The 20,579-nt window shown below is 45.6% G+C and overlaps 1 protein-coding gene across 1 annotated transcript in view; it reads right to left on the reverse strand.

The window, feature by feature from the left end:
* Positions 1 to 353: 353 nt before the first annotated feature.
* The window catches only part of LOC130031246 (NUT family member 2G-like), a gene marked incomplete at its 3' end in the record, with an annotated part of 92,915 nt that continues 72,689 nt past the window's right edge, over positions 354 to 20,579 (reverse strand). The window contains exons 2-6 of the mRNA XM_056122507.1: positions 2,649 to 2,887; positions 2,065 to 2,193; positions 1,553 to 1,692; positions 857 to 1,149; positions 354 to 455 (exon numbers count right to left, since the gene is read on the reverse strand). Coding sequence (XP_055978482.1) covers positions 354 to 455; positions 857 to 1,149; positions 1,553 to 1,692; positions 2,065 to 2,193; positions 2,649 to 2,887 — 903 coding nt within the window. The remainder of the gene's footprint in view (positions 456 to 856; positions 1,150 to 1,552; positions 1,693 to 2,064; positions 2,194 to 2,648; positions 2,888 to 20,579) is intronic.

The raw sequence follows: 20,579 nt of genomic DNA on the forward strand, positions 1-20,579 counted from the left end.
CCCACTAAGGGCCCTCACCCCCGCCAACCATTCCCTCACCCCATATTCACGTCCTCATCTTCCCTGAGGACTCAGAGGGAGGCCTCTGGCAATGGCCTGGGCAGGGAGGGCACCAAGTGACTAGGCCCCAGTGCTGCGCGCCCCTCCCTGATTCATGACCCACATGCTACTCTGAGTGCCCTGGGACCTGTCCCCTGTGTACCCTGCAGGGACTCTTTTCCAGGAATCACATGCAAAATGCCTCCTGTTTGCCGTGGTTCGCTACCCATTGCCTTACAGGAAACCCTCACATTATTCCCCTAGGTCCTGCATGGACCCCAGAGACCTATGTGCCTCACCTGTGTGGGGGTGAGTCCTTCCTCCTCCTCGAGCTCCTCAGCCAGGTCCAGGAGATCCAGCTGGGATTCTGGGGAGAGCAGGTGCGCCAGGAAGCTGGGGTGAATGACTGCCTCGACCTGGGAGGGGGAAGCGGGTGTGAGGGTTCTCATACGGACTAGGAAGGAATTAAGACGCAAACACACCCATTCTCAGCACAGTGCAGGGTCTTGGACGGTTGCAGAAAGTCTCTGTCATGTACACACATGACACAAAGTCACACACTCTTTCACCTCTAGGCACATGTACATGTATCCACACGTTTCTGCGCTGAGCCCACACAGTACACACTGATGGAGACACACAGAGATGTTCACACATCGACCAAACCCAGAAATTCTCAAACTAGGGCTAATGTTTGTACACAGGGAGACATATGTGCACACATACACACAAACACAAGTAGAAATATGTCACTACCAAGCCCTGGACAGAAGCAACCCTGCGCCCTCCCCACCCTACAGCAGCGCCCAAAACGCACCTTGGTGACAAAGGCCTCCTGGGAGCACAGCTGGTACACATAGCTCAGGAGCCCCAGGTCAGGGCAGGTCCCGGCCTCCTCCTGCTGCTCCTTCCTGCCCGCTGCCCTTCGGCCAAGGGGCGACCCGCAGACTGTATCGGGGGCCTTTAGCTGCTCGTCCATGATATCCATGTTCTCCTGCACGGTCTCAGGGGGGATCTCCCTGGGGGCCTTGGTTTGGGGGGCCCGCTGTGGTTTGTGCGTCTTGGGGTAGGCTGCCCAAGCCCGGGGTCTGGATTTCTTGGGGACACAGGCTGAGGAGGAAGAAGGAGAGAGGGACGTGAGGGGACCCCGCGTCCATTGCTCTCAGACACACAGCACTGAGCACAGAAATGGGGACGGATACCTGTGGGCTGGGTCAGGTCAGGTGTGTGTCTACATCTGTGTGTACTAGAATCCCCTAACTGCGTGAGGGATGAGGGGGCCCTCAACGGGAGGAGGGGCCAACCGTGTCCCCAGGGTCTCCAACCCCACTTCAAAGGTGAGTCTGACGCCCTCAGGCAGCGTGGTGTGTTCAGGGAGAGGGAGAAACCCAGGAACAGGGGGCCACTGAGCATAGGCCTGGGTGTCCCCGGGAGAGTGAAGGCTCCCTGGCAGGGGAGGAACCCTAGTGCCTTCCTGGGCCTATGAAAATTAGCTGGGGAACAGGGTCGGTACCTGGCTGCTGGCCTAGTGGTGGGCCTGGAGCCCCCTGAGGCTCAGGCCTGGGTGGGGCAGGGGTTGGCTGGCCCTGTACTCCGTTCATCCACTGCAGCTTCTGCGCTTCCATCTCTTCCTCAGCCTCAAACTCCATGAACCTGGTATGGGGAGCACAGACCCCATTGAGATGGGCTGGCCTAGACCACACTGGATGAGGCAGGGACAGGGAACACTCACGGCCAAGACCTCAGGAGGGTGGAGAATGGGTGGGCACAGACCCCAGCGCTCCCAGTGATTCCCCATATCAGCCTTTTGAGGGTCACAGAAAATAAGGGACTGTGACCTTCAGACTGTGGTCAGGAGCCCCAGAGTGGGGTGGGGAGAAGTGTCCCGGCCCCAGGAGGGACAAGATTCCGCAGGGGAAGGGCCTCCCAGGGATGCCAAGGACCCCTTGGCCATCTGGGAGCAGCCCCTGAAGCTCGGTACCGCAACCAGCCCCAACCCCTACTCTCTGCCCAGGACTGACTTACTTGGCAGCCATGTCATAGTAGATCATGCGGTCAAAATTGCTCATGCCCTCCCATTCCCGCAGGGCCCGGCGCAGGCCTTCCTCCAGGATCATGGTGGGCTTCAGGCGGGCCAGGGTGCGCAGCACCGGGCTGCAAGGACAGGCTCGGTAAGGGTCTGTATCTGCCAGGAGCCCCCGCTGCCCTACACCCATGCCTAGACCCCCGATGGCGGCCTGGTCTCCCCGTGCAGAGTTGACTCTGCCTCCCACACTGCAGCTCAGTGGCCATGCTGTTGTGATCCCTCAGCTCTGGGGATACGTCATGAGATGCCAAGGCCGAGCATTCATGGCCTGTCTGAACTCTGTTGCATCTGTGCTGTGTCTGGTCTTAGGAACAGAATGTCTGTCCTACAGACCACAGGTCGGGACCAACCCTGATGAGGGGACTGAGTTGAAGCTTTAGGGCATGATTGGTCACTATGGGATTTGAGCCGAAACCCCGGGATGGCATTCCTGAGGTCATGCTGTCATGGACCCTACCCTGGGCGTCACCCCAGTCCCTTCCTGTGAAGCTCCCAATAGGACTAGGACACCCGAGGGACTTACATGAGGAAGCAGGAAACGGCCTCAGTGTCTGGAGTCTGAGGAAGGTACCTCCGGGTCAGGACCTTGAAGCGCTGCCAGCGCCGAAAGTTCTCATAGACGCTACTGGGGCTGCTGGAGGTTTCAGGTGATGCCTGGTTCCAGGTGGTGGCTGGACCACTCTCCCCACAAACCCACTGGGGCAGTGGTCCACCACTGGTTGGGAGGATGATGGGAACCACCTGGGCCAGTGGCATTGGAGCCTGAGGAGGATGGTCTCCTGTCCCAGCCTGGGTAACAGTAGTAACTGGGGTGGGCATAACGGTCTCCGGCACAGATGACACCAAGTAGATGGGTGAAGGATGCCCATTCATGACAGATGGAACTTCTGGGCCCCCGCAGTTGAGTGAAGCCTGTGTCAGGATGACAGGCTGGTTCTGGGCTGATTCCATAAGCCTCACGTCAGGGTTGACCTGGATGATGACCTGGCAAGTTTCAGGAACTCGGAGACCATGCCTGGCAGCTCCTGCCACCACAGGCATCATGGTGAAAGGTGACAGCACCAGAGCGTTGCCAGCAGCGATGGCCGAGGTCACCAGAGGGGGCATCTGAATCGGCTCCCAGGGTGGTGGCTGGGGGAGCCCTGGATTGAGAAAGGGCAAGACCCGGAAAGCAGAGCCGGAGACCCCAAGGTTCATGGTCATCTCTGAGAGCAGCACAGGAGACACTGTGGAGAGGAGGGAGGGGAGTGAGAGGGAGACGGTGTGGGGGGGAGCAAGGCCTCACTGGCCCAACCATCTCTAGATCAGGCCCTTTGAAAGGAATGAGGTGGTGTGCCCCAGAGCAGCCCTGAGTCCCTGGCACAGGCCATCCCTCCTCTCCAGCTGGGTTATACTTCGTGGAGATCCTAAGGCTAGGGTTCTTGTGTTCTGGAAGAGTTCCATCAGGGATGACAGCAGGTGTGGAAATGGCCAGAGATTTCACCAGTCAGACACTTGGGGATGTTTCCAGAGTTCTGGAGCTGCTGATCATGTTAGATTGAAAGTTGGTAACATCTTCTAAATAATCTAAGACTTTATCCCAGAGACAGATACAGGATAATTAACATCAGGCATAAACCAGGTGCCAGGAAAGAAGATTGTCTGCCACCATAGTTACTCAGGTGGAATTGACGCAGAGACTCGCCCTAGAGACGTCCCAGAGCCTGTGTGCATCATGCTCAGGACAGAGGCCCTGATGTCTCCAACTGCTCTGACGATGCTCTTTCTGCCTCAGTACACTCACCTCTCCTCAAGGAACAGACCTTCACAGACTTTTCTCAGGAAAACCCCACATATCACACACACACACACACACACACAGAAACACACACTCATTCTCACAATCTCACACATAGACTCACACTTCCATTTGTCCCTTGTCTGTGAGGGAAGTATGCAATTCTCAATCAATCTTCACCTCAGAGCTGAAATGCTTGCTGGGGCTGCACCATGAGATGCCAGACCATGGAAGAACAAACTTCACCAAAAACAAAACAAGCCAGAACAACTCAGGAAGCTGAGTTGTAACTACGCTGAAGTCACCTGTCTCCCAACCTGCTGACCCAAGACAGCTGCTGGGCTCAGCCAGCAGAGAGTTTAAGTCTGCAGAAGTGTCAGGCTCTGACTGTGGCAGTTAGTCACTTGCAGCCCAGCTCTGGGGAGGACGCATCATGGCAGAAGTACACACACAGCCTCACTCAACAAGGTTCAGGCTGGACCATCTGTGCTGAGTTGTCCACATCAGGTTGAGCTCAGCCCAAGTCTAATTACTTCTAAACTTATTCTAGAGCACAGGAGGGGACATGGACTCAGCATGCCTGGGTCTTCCCTGTGCCTCCACAAAACAGTCCCTCCAGACACATGACAAGTGGCCCTGTTCCCCCATCCACCAGCGGGACACTCACATATAAAGCAGCCATATGCCTGCTGCCTCCCTCTGTCCATACCAATGACCTTCCCCCACCTAATTTGACACACCTCCAAGGATGCCCTCCCAGACCCCTCAGGTTCTCCTGGGTTCCCTTTGCTGTACAGGTGAGCTATCTATGGAGCCCAGGTCTTTCTCCTCTTTCACCCACTCAAAACGTGGTGTTCCCAGTCAGGGTGACTATGAACCCAAAGGATTTCAGGGTGGCAGAGACTTTCTCACATACACAGACACCCTCACAGGGTTACCTCCTCCTGACGCCATCGCCATTGATGAGGCCAGAGGCCACTGCAATTTATCAGCCTTCACAACGGCAAAAATCAGGACCAGGATCAGAGAGTGAACTGCTCACGCAGACGCTCAGGATCCCAGTGGGTGAGGGTACAGTTTGAATTCAAACTCAGAATCTTGGGCCCAAGACATTCTGCAGTGGGGGAGGGGAGGGCCAGGAGGGCCTGACTGGGGAAGCATTCCATGAAGGGCTCTGATTGGACGGCCAGAACCAGAACTTTCCTTCAAACTGCTCAGAGGCGGAGCAGCTCACATGGCCTCTTCCAGCCACTTAGACAAAGTTTCCCGATTCTCAGCACACAGGTTGGCTTGGTCTTCGCTTTATCCCAATACTTTATCCACCAGTCTAGTTGTGTGTCCCTCAAATCTCTCTCCTTCCTCTCTTCTTGTTGACCTCCTTCAACAGAGTCTACGCTTTCTTTGCAATATTCAGTCATTTGTGACTTGTGAACCCATGGAGGTCAAAAATTAAAAGGAGTTTTCCCAAGCAAATGCAGTGGGTTTTGCTTTTTTGTTTGTTTGTTTTGCTGATCCTTCATTAGGGTCCAATCCCTAGGACTGAAAATAATGTAGATTTGTCTAACATGTTTGACTAGCTTTTTCAAAGTTTCTATCTACTGGAAGCCCTTATCCTTCCTGGAATAGCCATGAAGTTTCATGTTAAAACAGCTACGGAGCTCAAACTTAGTTCTTTGCATTTGCAATACATTTTATGTATGATTTGCCTCCTAAATATAATGTTGAATCGAGGAATATCTTTAGTGGTTCAAAGCTAAGTTTTGCCAAAGGCTCAATGATGTGTTTTTAATGCATGGCTTGGTGTTCCCTTCAACTTCGCCTTGTAATACAATGCTCTCTCCCACACTAAACTGGTTTTCTGTTGTTAACATATTTCTAGACATGTACTATGAACTTAAATCCCTAAGGATCTCATTTTTATGAACTCATAACTGATTTCCACTCTGGTTAAAAGTACACGTACGTTCTACCAGCTGGCATGTGTAGTGATTTCTTTATATTGGTCAAACAGCTTCTGTCTTGTTCAGGAGACTCCATCCCCACAGCATGAACTTCTGCAGTCCCTAACTGAATCCTTATTATGCCTGAAAAGCCACCAATCTCGTGCATGACTGGCCGACATTTGCACCACTGCAGCCTGTAGGTGCGCGCGCATTGGGGCTGTCCTGGCTCAGTTCTAAGCAGTTAGAGGTAACGGACACGCACGCGCACCTGCATCTCTCGCGGGGTCTGCAACTGCCAATGTCCTACAGGCTATGGGTGTAATGATTCCTCTTTGGGATAGTCGCACCCATGCCTATGTCGGGCTCAACAGAGGGGTATGTGGCACTGTCCAGCTGTCTCGGGGGCGCGTCTCCCCCAGGCTGTGGCAGCGCCGCACGCCTGCGCCAGATCAGTTCCGGATCTGGACGCTGAGAGCTAGGGTGGTAAAGGACTCCTGGGACCATTCAGACTGCTACTTGGGATCGGAGCGAATGTGCAGCAGGGTAGGACCATTGCCTTGCCTATGGCCAAACTGGTTTCCATCCTCTTCATCCCAGATGGTACCCTGAGTACCGCCAGAGTAATTCCTGAGTGCAAAGGAATTCCTCAGCACAGCCAGTGTGGCTTCAAACCAAAACAAAAGAATCCCAAAATACAACAGCAATAAAACAGCAGGAGCAAACAAAGCCCTACTACCATGTGAACCTTTTGTGTAGGATGCAAAAGCAAACACAAAGTTTTTCCTTATTGAAAACTTTAGCCCTGGAACATGAAAAAAGTCAGGTCACTCCTAAATGGGGAAAATGGGAAGCTCTGACATACATAGAAAATACATACATAGAAAAGCTTCACCTTTGTTTCCCGAAACGTTTTAGAAACCAAAAATTAGGTTCCATCACTATTTCTTCGTCAATAATTGAATCAGTTTTCTTGACTTAAAATATTGAAACAATCATAATCTGACATCCAATTGTTGTGCAATTGGTAGCCTGTTTGGCAAGAGATGCAAGAATTAAGCAAATATCGACAGAGATATGTAAGGTTCAGTTGAACTTACAAAATTGACAGTGAAACTATGTTTTTGTATATTGTAATGCCTTAAAAACCTCTTAAATGTGTGTTCATCATCTGCAGTATTTTTGGACACAGACACAGGCACTTCATTTATAGAGAACAGGTCCAGCCCATAAATAAATATATAAATATATAAATATTACATATATTACATTTATATATTATATAAATATGTATTATATTTATATATTTCAGAGAGTCCGATAATCTACTGAGAGTATCCTGCCCACACTGCATCTTAGGCTATTCATCTTTGGATATTTTTTTCTTGTCAATTTTGTTTATTCTTCCAGAACCAACTGGTGAATTGGCTAATTATTCCTTTCATTTGAGAATTTTCTTATTTCTTATTTTTAATTTTATTTTTATAAATTAGTTCACAATATTTGATTAGATTTTATATTTGATCGCGAATCCCAGCACCATTACACATTCCCACTACCATATTTCGGATGTTTTCACCCCAAACCCCAACCCCTGCCCCATAGCAGAACCAAAATAATTTATTTTGCATTATTTGTTATGAATAAAGGTAAAAAAATGCTAAAAATGCTCCAAAATGTTTCTTTAGAGAAAAGTGTGTGAAGATTGTTGTATTTCACGCAGGAACCACTAAACCCTTTTATAAGAGATTATGAGCCTGTTGTTAAAGGTTCAGCCCTTTGTGCATAGATATTGGGCTGGAGCGATAGCACAGCGGTAGGGCGTTTGCCTTGCATGTGGCTGACCCGGGTTCAATTCCTTCGTCCCTCTCAAAGGCCCTGAAAGCTACTGAGAGTATTTTGCCCGCAAGGCAAAGCCTGGCAAGCTACCCGTGATTTATTCGATATGCCAAAGAAAGTAACAACAAGTCACAAAATGGAGACGTTACTGGGCTGCTCAAGCAAATCCATGAACAATGGGAGGACAGGAACAGCGATATACATATATATATATATATGTCTAAGATGGTTAAAATAATAAGCCTGTGTGCATAGTTTGAGTCATGTGAAAGCTAGAGAGAATTTTTCTCATTGCAAACCATCACTACTTCAGTCGGTAGCATTTCAAGTCCTCCTAAATGAGGATGATGGTCTAAGGTTAATCTTTGCAGGTCATATGTGCCTTCCCTGTTAACAAATAATTAATAACCAACAGTTCTAACCACTGCTTTTTGGGGGGGAACAGTATTTATTATTACAGTCATTGCATTTCATCTCACCAAAATGCCCAAGACATTCCACCACTATCCATGTGCTACTTCCAGCTTCACCTCTTGTTTTATCCAACTCCTCCCCCAAGTGCATGGTAATCTCAGGCTTGGAATTCAAGGTTAAGGGGTTGCCATGTTTGACACTCTCTCTTTCCTTGTTTTCTGACTCCCAATATCACACACGAGAGAGATTGTGTGAGTTTTGTCTTAATCTCTCTTACCTATTTCAACTAACTTACTTATTGAAATTAAGGCTTTTGTCTTAATCCCTCTGACTTATTCCAGCTCCAGTCAGAGATTTCATTATTTTGTAATAGCTTAGTAAAATTCCATTGTGTATGTCTGCATGTGTGCACGTGTGTCCTAACTTCTTTATTCATCCATCATTGATGTTTGGGTTGTCGCCATATCCTGGCTATTCTAATTAGTGCTTCGATGAACACAGGTATACATATATTTTTTCAAATTAATATTTTTTGTTTTTAGAGGGGCAATGCCAACAAGTGAAATCACTGAAACTTTTGGAAATTACATTTTTATTGTTTTGGTGAAATCTCTGGAGTGTTTACCCTAGAAGTTGAAGGAGTTCAGTTTCCCAGTGAGGGATCCTTTATTACATTCCTGCCAACAGTAGTTGTTTCTACTCTTTGTGACATATGCCATTTTCACTGGTGTGTGATAATATCTCATTGTTTTGACTTGCAATATCCTCGTAATATTTGATACTGATCATGTTTTCATACACTTATTGATCATTTGTATGTCCCCTTTGTGGATGGGTCTCACTTCTCTCCTTTTTTGATGTGATGATTTGGGTTTTGTTGAGCTTTTGCATGCTTTATACATCTTGATACTGGTCCTTTATTTGTTATATGTTTGAAAATATTTTCTCCCACTCAGTAGGACAGCTTTAAAATTTTATTTCAAGTTTTATTTGTTCTGTAATCACTTGTACATTTGTTTTAATCACCTTTGTATTTTTATTTCTTTTACCAGTGAAATCAAACCATTGCACACAGCTATGAGGTTCCTTTCCTAGACAGGTCTGTATATTCTTTCAAAAATGTATCCTATAATCGAAGTGACATCTGCACTTATTTGTTCATTGCAGCACTCTTTACAATAGCCAGAAACTGGAAGAAACCTGAGTGCCCAAGAACAGATGACTGGTTAAAGAAATTTTGGTACATCTACACAATGGAGTACTATGTAGCTGCTAGAAAAGATGAAGTCATGAAATTTACATATGTGGTACAACATGGAAAGTATCATGCTAAGCGAAATGAGTCAGAAAGAGAGGGTTAGACATAGAAAGATTGCATTTATCTGGGGAATATAAAGTAACAAAATATGAGATTAATACCCAAGAATAGCTGAGATCAGCACCAGGAGGATTGCTCCATAGCTTAGAGGCCAGCCGGGCATTCTAGGGGAAAGGGCAGCTCAGATAGAGAAGGGAGCACCAAAAAAAGGGTGTTTGGAGGATCCTCCCAGGAGGGGAGATGCATGTCGAAAGTAGACAATGGATTGAACATGTTTGTCACTCAATGCCTCTTTTGCAGACCACAACACCCAAAAGGAGAGAGAGAACACAAGGGATTGCCATGCCACAGAGGCAGGGTGGGATGGGGGGGATGGGGATGGGGAAATATTATCCATGGTGGTAGAAAATGGGCACTGCTGGAAGGATGGGTATCTAATCATTGTATAATCGAAAGCCAAGCACAAAAAATTATAAATCTAAAACTGTACCTCATGGTGTTTCACTAATAAAAAAACGTTAAAAAATAAATAAATAAATAAATAAATGTATTGTATGGATTATGGTCCAATTTCAAAGTCTATATTTGAATTAAATTCTCACTTTGAATTAAGTTTGGGTGGATATGAGATACGTATTTCTTTCTCTTTTTTTACATTTTTTTTTCCAGTTTTGCACACATGTTAGTTGAAGAGGACTTGCCTGCCCCACTTCATGTACCTAGCAACTTTGTCATAGATTTTTCAATAAATATGTGAGTTATATCTGTGTGCTGTCAATTCTACCCCATGGCCCTGAGAGTTTGCTTTTTTTTCAATAGATCACAATTTTGATTACTATGTTTTGCAACGTTGCTTCTGACCTTATCTTTAATGTGCCCCCTTCCAATCTTGATTCTTCCTATATCTTCCTATCTTATTGGTTAACCATATAGTCTTAGGCTATCCCCACCACCACCACCACCGCCAGTTAACTAATTTTCACCCATGGCCCTTTTGGGTATTTCTGGGATCTCACAACCGTACATCCTATATTGGGAAAATTTACTATAGTACAATATTAAGCCAGGAAAAGCAATACTTCCCTCCTTTTTTTCTTAGAATTGCTTTTAGTTCTCCAGGAGTTTTATGATTCTGTATTAATTTCACTAAAAGTTTTTCTAAATTGTTGATGAATGTCATCAGAATCTTGAACAGCTGCATTAAATATGTATAATTTGGGTATTATCATTTGGGCAATGTTAATTTTTCATACCCATAAACATGTAGTATTTTCCCATTCCCGGGGTTCCTTTCCTGTTCCTTTGTAAAATGACTGATAATACTCATGTAGTTTTTTACATTTGTTGTGAATATTAGTTTGATTTCTAGGTTATTTTTTTTTTGCATCACTCCCAGAGGAGCTCAGGTCTTACTGCTGGCTCAGTGACTGTGAGTGACACCCAGGGGGTTTGGGAAAATATGTGGGTGCTGAGGATCTAATTTGCCATGGCTGTGTGTTAGTTGAATCCATTTTGGATCTGTAGTTTTGCTTGGGGAGGTTTTATACTGATTTTTTTTATTTTAATTTTTGTTTGGGGTCTACACTAGCAGTGCTCAGGGCTTACTCCTAGCTCTGTACACAGAGGTCACTCTCGGTGGGACTTGGAGGATTGTGGGTGATATTCAATATTGGATCCAAGTCAGCATCATGCAAGAAGGTACCTTACCCACTACACTACTGCATTTGTTTCTTTACTGTCCTTCTAGAAATTCTATAATTCAGTGATTTTTCTCTTCTGTTGTCAGTTAAATAGCTTACATTATTTATTTAAAAATTTTCTTTTCTAGACCTCTTTTTTATTTGTTTGTGGGCCACATCCACTGGTGCTCTGGGCTTATCCTAGCTCTGCATGGAGAGAACAATCCTGACTGGCTAAGCAGACCACATGGGGAACAAGGGATCAAACAGATCAGTCATGTGCAAGTAAGCGCCCTACCTGGTTTGCTATATTTCTGGCCTCCATCTCTTGCTTATTGATGAGGACATGTGTACTGTCTTTTAAAAAAAAATTATTGAATCACTGTGAGACAGTTACAAAGCTTCCCTGTTTGAGTTTCAGTCATACAAGGATCAAACTCCCATCCATCCACCAATGCACATCTTCCACCACCAATGTCCCCAGTATACCCACCATCCCACCCCTCCCCCTGCCTCTATGGCAGACAATCTCCCCTCTGCTCCCTTTTGAATTGCTTGTTATGATTCACTTAAGAGGTCTCGTGGTCACAAGAGCCTTAGCGTGCTCTTGGAATTCTAACATTCTAGAGAAGTAAGGTGTGTAAAATCTCTGCAGCAAGCTGCTTGATTAGAGATTATTTTGTGTGCCTCTGGATCATGGCCATTAAGAAGCTTAAGTAGCAGCCAGAGGCAGTTTGTGGGCATGACAACCAGGGTCCTATGGGGATGGGGGAAGAGAGGGACCGGCCCATCCCCTAACCCTTGACGCCAGGAGTTTGTTGTCTCTGAACCCACTTACCTGCACTTCTCTCTGAGTTCTGAAAGTTGGCAACCGCCAGGGAGGTGGTGTTTAGGGGGCAGGTGGAGGGACAATGCCTGCCGCCCCCACCACCACCACCACCAAATCTGGGCATGTCAGTGAAGTTGGTCTAGCTTGAATTCTGGAGGCATCTCTGCAGTGAGCTGCTCTGTTCGAGACTCTTTTGTGTCTCTGGATCATGGCCCTTGGTTCCATCTTTTCCAGAGAAATTGGCATATGCCATACAGGGCACAACTGCTCTCCCACAGTGCACCACCGGCCTTCACTATGGCTTTTGTTCTCTTTCGAAATTTATGGGCCTCTGAAAATAAGGCCAATAAAGGAGCCTGTATAGCTGAGCCAGCGGTGGTTTGTCTGTGTAGCTCCCACATATGTCACTTTTGTTGGTTTACTTTCCTGGTAAACTTGGACCCAAGTTGTTGGGGTCCGACCAAAGGCACAGCAGCAATGAAGACACCAACAGGCTGCTGATGCGCTCGCCTGAAGGTACAGGTTGACCTGCTGGCAGAATCATACTCCCCACACCCACAGCCACGTGTGTCACTGATTCAATTTTGGCTTGTTCCATTCTAATGCTGAGTCCTACTATTGTATTCTTTACCTCTTCTGTTCAATTACTTATTATTTCTCTCCTCGGTCTTATTGTAGGTTCATTGACTCTTGTGATGCTTTAGTAGTTCAGTGGTTATATAGAACATTTTGTTGCTTTAGGTCATGTCAGTCAGTGTCAGAATTTATGAAGCACTTGAGAAGTGTTCTGGGCTTCTGTCTCTGTCCAAAGAATGGTGAAATTTCTTAACTTTTTTCATTATTACTAGTGCTTCATGTGAGTTTTGGGTTAAACCCTGGATTCAAGGTGCTCTGAGCAGTGAGGTACTGTTCCCATTGGTGTATCAGGCTACATTGATATATAAGGATTAAATTGTACTTTTGCTCTGCTTCTGCTGTACCACTTGAATTAAGAAATACCTTCTCATGATGTATTGCTATAGTGACAGCAAAGTTAGAAATGTGAGCGGGAGCTAAGCAAAGGCAACCAGGAGACAGCCAGAGGCAGGAACTCTGAGTGGCTCATTCTAGGAACCTAGCAGAGAAGAATAGGTCATCAGTAATAAGTCTTGGTTCAGAATGGAGCAGAAGGACCCAAACCCACCTGTTACCCGGGTGGAGAAGTAGTGAAGGGTCAAAGAAAGAATTAGTCAATTAATAGATGTCTCTATGGGACCTAAAGGAATGTGTCTATAACAAAGATTTCCAGCAACAGGAACCACAACTAAGACCCCTCTTGCCTCAGTGTAACTTAGTGTATTGTCACAACACAACCAATTGAAAAGCCCCATTTATTTGCTCCTCTTCTCTTTGCCCCCAGTGAGTGGTTTCAGGAATGTTCCTATGTCAAATGCTCAGTGCCCCTGTCTGGCTACAGTTCTAGAAGTTTACCTGGTTGTGGTCTGTCTTAACATGAAATAATTCACTCTCCTTTCTTAATATCCCAAAGTTTATTTTGGTGTGATGGATTAATCGAACTGTTACATTTGGAGGCCCTGGTATGATGCTAAGACAACTTGGAATTACTGGCTTGGTGGGTGAAAGGAGATCTGGGTCCTTATAGAAGGTGCCTGAGGGTACCAGCCTTTCTTAGCAGCCCACAGACTCCAGGAGAAGTTGGGCAGGCGGGCTAGGGAACAATGGGATTCACAGACAACAGGAACTTCCCTAACACCTTACCTGGACAGACTTACAGGAAAGCCCTTAGCTCCTCTCCCAGGGAGGGTTTGGATTCTGAGTCCTTTTCAGAATGTGGGGAGTGAGTTTCCCTTCTGGATGGAGTTTGATTCTCAGGTGCCAGGACTGGCCCCAAGCGGCCCACAGAGTGCTGCCTGTTCTGAACAGCGCCTTGACAATGGTTCTCACTCAGGGGCCTGGGAGAGACTGATCACCTACCTACTCAGTGTGAGGAAGGGTTAATTAGCCACCCATGTGTTGTGTTTGTCTTTTTTCTTTTGGGGAATTCCCAGGGATCCTGTATTTATTTCCCTGCTCACCATCTTTTTCTCTTTCCTTTTACCCCTCTTCATCTGGTGAGCTGAGACTTTCTTTTCGTATTACTCTGCGTGTGGAGGAGTGAGCAACTTTTCTGTCTTAGGAGGGTGGGAGGAAATATTTTGGAGTTACTCGTCTTTCTTATCTATCCTCAGAAACTCACCGTTATTTTACCAAGATTTCCATTCCCCAGGAAGCAAGGGGTTAATAGCTTCTGTGGAAGAGAGCATAAGGGGTCCCTGACAGTTTGTTTTTTAGTGGCAAGAAAACCAGAACTCCTCCTCTCTGTTGGCATCATCCAAGTTGCTTTAGTCATTTCTCTGAAACTTGTTAGCAGACAGGTTCCTACATGGAACACTGAGAAATTCTTTTTCTTTTTAAAAATGTTTGGGCCTGGAGCGATAGCACAGCAGGTAGGGCATTTGCCTTGCACGCAGCTAACATAGCCTACCCGGGTTCGATTCCCAGCATCCCATATGGTTCCCCGAGCACCATCAGGAGTAATTTCTAAATGCATGAGCCAGGAGTAATCCCTGAGCATCGCCGGGTTTGACCCAAAAAGAAAAACAAAAAACAAAAAACAAATTTTTTAAAATTTTGTAAGGTAGTTCACAATAAATGATTATATTTAATATGCAAACACCAATTCTACCACCGTTACACCTTCCCACTACCCAATCTGGGATGTTTCCATCCCAAGCCCCAGTCCCTGTCCCAAAACAGGGTCACGGTTCTCCCATTGTTCATTGATTTGGTCAAGCAGAGGGCCCAGTAACGTCTCCATCGTGAGACTTATTGTTACTATGACTGGCATATTGAATATATCTTATATTCAATGTCACCCCTTTGGGCGAGATACTCTCGTTAGCTTGCCAGCCTCTCCGAGAGGGGCAGAGAAATCGAACCCTGCTTGGCTGGGCTGGCTGTGTGCAAGGCAAACGCCCTACCTGCTGTGCTATCTCTCCAGCCCAAAACACAACTGAAATAATACATTTTGTATTGTCTGTTTTGAAAAACCACTGAAAATGCTACAAAAAAAGTCTCCAAAGAGGAAACAGTGTGAAGATTGTTCTATTTTGTCAGGGGCCATTAAAACATACTTTAGGATATCACTAACATGTTATTAAAGGTTCAGTGATATGAGCTTTCGTTTATATATATGAAAATATGTATCTATGCATATATATATTTCCCTAAAAGATTTTTTGCCTAGTATTTGTACCCCATCAAATGTGGTGTGGTACTTATGGAGAATGGGTAGGGAATGTCTTATGATGTGTTGCACGGTCCAGGAATATGTTCACTAGTCGGCCTGAGCCGACTCTCTTTGATTAGACTGTTCTTCTTTTTGAATCTCTTTGATTCCACTATTCTTCCGGCATTAATATATGCCTCAGAGACCTGGGCCCTACGCAAACAGGATGAGAATGCTATTCAGGTCTCCGAAAGAAGAATAGAGAGAGCTATGCTTGGAATATCACGTTTCACTCAAATGAGAGAAAGAATCCGGAGTTCCAACATCCGTCGATGATCAAGAATCAGGGACGCTGTCTCATTTACATAGGTGTCAAAAATCAGATGGGCTGGTCACGTAATGAGATTTAAAAACGACCACTGGACTAGAGCTGTTACCGACTGGATTCCACGGGATGTCAAAAGACCGTGTGGCCACCCACGTACCAGATGGTCAGACTTCTTCATCAAGATCATAAACGATCAGTTTGAGGCTCTTCATGCTCCCAGAGTGAACAGATGCCATTGGGCTACACTAGCACACGACAGGGACAAATGTAGACGTTACTGGCGCCTGCTCGAGCAAATCAACGTCTAACAGGAAGTTAAGTGATTAAGACGGCCTGAGCATGTGGGGAGAATCCTTGAGTGTGGTGGCAGTTGAGTTCGAGGCTTTCGGTTGCAGGAGCTTGGTCCCAGCTTTTTCTCCTTGAAGGGAGTAACATGACGCCTGACATAGCCAAGCCACCAGACTCTGCGCCAGGCTGCTTCACTCGGGGCGCCCCAAGGGGGGCGGGTAAAAGCCCTCCCTGCCCAAGAAACATTGAGAAATTCTTTTTTATTATTTATTTTTTTATTAGTGAAACAGCATGAGGTACAGTTGTAGATTTACAATATTTTATGCTTGGGTTTCGATTATACAATGATCAGATACCCATCCCTCCACCAGTGCACATTTTCCACCACCATGGATAATATCCCCCCACCCCCATCCCCCCATCTCCCCCTGCCTCTGTGGCAGGGCAATCCCTTTTTTTCTCTCTCTCTCCTTTTGGGTGTTGTGGTATGCAAAAGAGGCATTGAGTGGCAAACATGTTCAGTCCATAGTCTACCTTCGACATGCATCTCCCCTTCTGGGAGGATCCTCCAAACACCCTTTATTTGGTGTTCCCTTCTCTATCTGAGCTGCCCTTTCCTCTAGAATGCCCAGCTGGCCACTAAGCTATGGAGTAATCCTCCTGGTGCTGATCTCAGCTATTCGTGGGTATTAATCTCATATTTTGTTACTTTATATCCCCCAGACGAAAGCAATCTTTCTATGTCTATCCCTCTCTTTCTGACTCATTTTGCTTAGCAAGATACTTTCCATGTTGTACCACTTGTATGTAAATTTCATGACTTCATCTTTTCTAACAGCTACAAAGTACTCCATTGTGTAGATGTACCAAAGTTTCTTTAACCACTCATCTGTTCTTGGGCATTCAGGTTTCTTCCAGTTTCTGGCTATTGTAAAGAGTGCTGCAATGAACAAACAAGTGCATATGTCACTTCGACTACACATTTTTGCCTCTCTGGGATATATTCCCAGGAGTGGTATTGCTGGGTCAAATGGGAGCTCGATTTCTAATTTTTTGAGAATCGTCCATACTGTTTTCCAGAAGGGCTGAACCAGTTGACATTATTAAAAGATAAAATTGACATCTTCAGGGGCTGGAGCGATAGCACAGCATTTGCCTTGCACGCGACCGACACGGGTTGGATTCCCAGCATCCCATATGGTCCCCTGGAGCACCACCAGGAGTAATTCCTGAGTGTAAAGCCAGGAATAACCCCTGAGTATCACCAGATGTGATCCAAAAAGCCAAAAAAAAATTGGCATCTTTGTTCTTATGTGTGCAGCGATGCTAACTACAGTGATGATGTCATGCAACCAACTGCCTTTCATCTTCCTCTCCCCTTCCTTCTGCAGGGCAGAGACTGCTCTGTAAATAATGCACATGCTTTCCCCTCTTCTCTCCAGGAACCTGCAACCACAACTCTGTTCTGTTTCTAAGATTCCAGCTACTTATTCGAGTTCCTGTCTAAGCTGATTCAATATGTGTTTCTCTGTTTCTCACTGATTTGTTCACTTGGCAGCATGTCTTTAGTGTTCACCATGTGTCAGAATTTTCTGAGAAGCTCAGTAGTGCTCTGTTTTATGTCTATACAGCATTCTGCTACTTCCTCTTCTACCGCTAGACACTTGTGCGTTGCTTCTTCTATGCTTGTGCTATTGTGAATAATGCTGTGTGCTTGGTTGTAATATCTATTTTTGACTCTTTTCAGTCTTTTGGGCAACTGCCCTGGAGTCAAACAGCTGTACTATATGGGAGTCTTATTCTAATTTTTGTCTTTAGAATTTCATTTTAAATTACCGCTATTATTATTATTATTATCATTATTTTGTATTTGGGAGATATGGGTCCTGGAAGGAAGCCAGACCAGAAGGGTCCGTATTTAGAGGAGATGCAGAAACACTGACAGATATGGTGTCACAGTGTGTAGCCAGTCTGGTATGTGTTCTACCAAATAAACCTTCCTTATGTGGGAGTCAACAGGGTCAGTACTTAATGGACATCAAGTCGTGGACATGTGTCAGGAAGGAGGTGCCTGCAATTCTCTGTCATGCTGTGACCTGGAAGTACTGTGTCACCTGCTCCCAGGCTGCTGTCTTTCCCATTGGCTTTGTGAGGGTCCAGCTCTGACTCCAGACTTTTGAGTTACTTGTGCTTTATTGACTTCTTCACCTAGGAGCCCTTGGGTCTAATATTTTTCCCTCTCTCTTTGTTTATGAGCACTGAGGCTAGTAATGTGTATGGATTTGGGTTTATACATAATTAGGTGGTGATGGCAGGAGTGAAAAGGGGGGTTGGACTACATCCGGTGGTGCGTAGGGCTTACTGCTGGATCTGTGCTCAAGGATCACTCCAGGAAGCAGGAATACTCTGGGCGACCATATGTGGAGCTGGAGAACAAACTGGGGTCAGCTACACAGCCTTATCCTGGTTCTATCTCGTTGATCATACAAAATCGGGTTTAAGATAAACTGCTATTTAGTCATTGTATGACCATTAACAAATGAACTTTTCTTGGGTCCATTTATTTAAAAACGCAAATTATTTCTTAAGAGGTAAGTAAAAGGGATGCTGCTGGAACATAGTGTTTGTGTGTGTGTGTGTGTGTGTGTGTGTGTGTGTGTGTGTGTGCGTGTCTGTGTTTTATGATTAAAATCAGTTCTTTTATTGAGGGAGAGAAGTTACTCCAGTGTTCCCTGGTGGAGAGAAAGGGGGAAAGTGGGAAGTCAAGTTTGCTGGTGAGAACTTAAGGGTCTGCCAACATTGTCAGAATCCAGGCTTTTCCGGATCTTTCCATGCCTTGTGTCTACGGATCGGCAAAGGGTTCCGGAGAACCAAATGAGAGGATTCTTTCAGCTGTCAACCAAGAGGCTTTAGGTCTTCTCTCAGCCAAGGCATCCAGTGAAAATACAATTTATTTTTCAGAATCCTCTGGGCAATTAAATAGTCTCTTTCGCATTGTATTACCATGCCTCTGCTCCTTCTTCAAGCATTTTTCTCATCTCTCAATCAAGATCATTGCATTGACCAAAACATTTCAGAGAGCCGCGATTTTTGTGACATTCCTCAAGCAAGTTTATCAAGATGTTGCACTCTTCAGTTGTGCAAGTGTGGAGATAAGTCGGGATGCATCCTTAGGAGGAGGTGAAGGACCCTAGCAGAACAACCTGGACGGCGGCCCAGCTGGGTGCCTGCTGCAGAGCTGGTGCAGCGCTCTCGGTGCTGACCCGCCTGGCCTGGCCGAGACGCGGCTCAGGGCGCATGCGCGGGCGCGCCCAAGTACGGCGGCCGCGAGGGCCCGCGGCGGCCCCTCTGGAACTTAGTTTTGAGAAAATTAAATGTGGGGAACACTAGCCAATTAAAAATTATTATGATAATTCAGGTGATATGCTTATAATAGTGTAAATACCATTTATGGTTTTAATGGATAGTTAGAACAGTTCCCTGGAAGCCACTGCCCAGTCCCCACCTCAAATGATACTTCTAGTCTGTCGCTTCATTCCCCCCCTACATCCCTTGCTTGGTGAGAGCAGTATAATACATGTAAACGAGTATATGTATATGTATATGTATATGTATATGTATATGTATATGTATATTCCACAATTGTTAAGCAGATTGAGTAGATGATAGAACTTTGTAGACCAGCATTACTCAACAAGAGATCAAATAACTCCTAGGGGCCCTCCAGGATGTTACAAGGGGAACACAGGTTTAAATCTATAAATGGGTGATTTTTGCCTCTAGTCTTGTGACAAGGTTAGAATACCAACTGATAGAACGGGGTGCCACAAGAAGAAACAAGGCCCGAAGGGAGTTGTAGTCAGTGAAAGGGTGAGAAACAACGATTTGGGACACTAGTTTTGTTCACTGGTTCTGGAGATTACTAAGATGGTTCAAGTGTCAGCTCTGGATATTAAAGTATTTTTCTCTTCCATCAAATTTTACTCATATTGAGATAATATATTTGTGGTTTTATATATATATATACATATGCATACATATGTTGCATTTTGGTGATCAGTTCTTTGTGATTATTAATGGTTTTCTCTCTCCTTGGTGATTCTTCTTATTCTGAGGTTCATCCTAGTAGCATTCTAGCTAATTTAGATTTTATTTTTTGGGGGTCACACATGGCGATGCACAGGGGTTATTCCTGTCTCTGCACTCAGGAATCTTGGAAAATTTTCCCTGTGCATTGGAGAAGAATGTGTATTCTGCTTTTGGGGGATTAAAAGCCCTGTGAATATCTACTAGCCCTCTCTCTTCCATTTCTTCCTTCAGCACCAGTAGTTCCTTTTTTAGTTTTAGTCTCATTGATCTATCAAGAGGTGATAAAGCAGTGCTGAATTTTCTGACTACTATTGTGTTGCTAACAATGTCCTCCTTGAAGTTTTAAGCATTTTGCTGACCCCTCTTGGGCATGTATAAATTTAGGAGTGTAATTTCTTCCTGATGTACATATTTCTTGATTATTGTGAAATTAAATAAATAAATAAAATAAAATAAAATAAAACCCAGCTCCCGGAAGTGTGCGGCCACATTTGTGGCCTTGCAACCTCTTATTCTCAAGCTCTTGCTCTCAGAGAACCCAGCAGGCTACTGAGAGTATCATTCTCGCATATATTACTGACTGGGAACACCTGTAAAGGTGATTAGAGGCTGTCCCAAAAGCATCCATTGCTCTCGGAGAGCCTGGCAAGCTACTGAGAGTGTCCCGTATGGCAGAGCCTGGCAA

Source organism: Sorex fumeus, unplaced genomic scaffold (assembly GCF_029834395.1).
Source record: "Sorex fumeus unplaced genomic scaffold, SorFum_2.1 ptg000046l, whole genome shotgun sequence".
In the NCBI taxonomy this organism is placed as follows: domain Eukaryota; kingdom Metazoa; phylum Chordata; class Mammalia; order Eulipotyphla; family Soricidae; genus Sorex; species Sorex fumeus.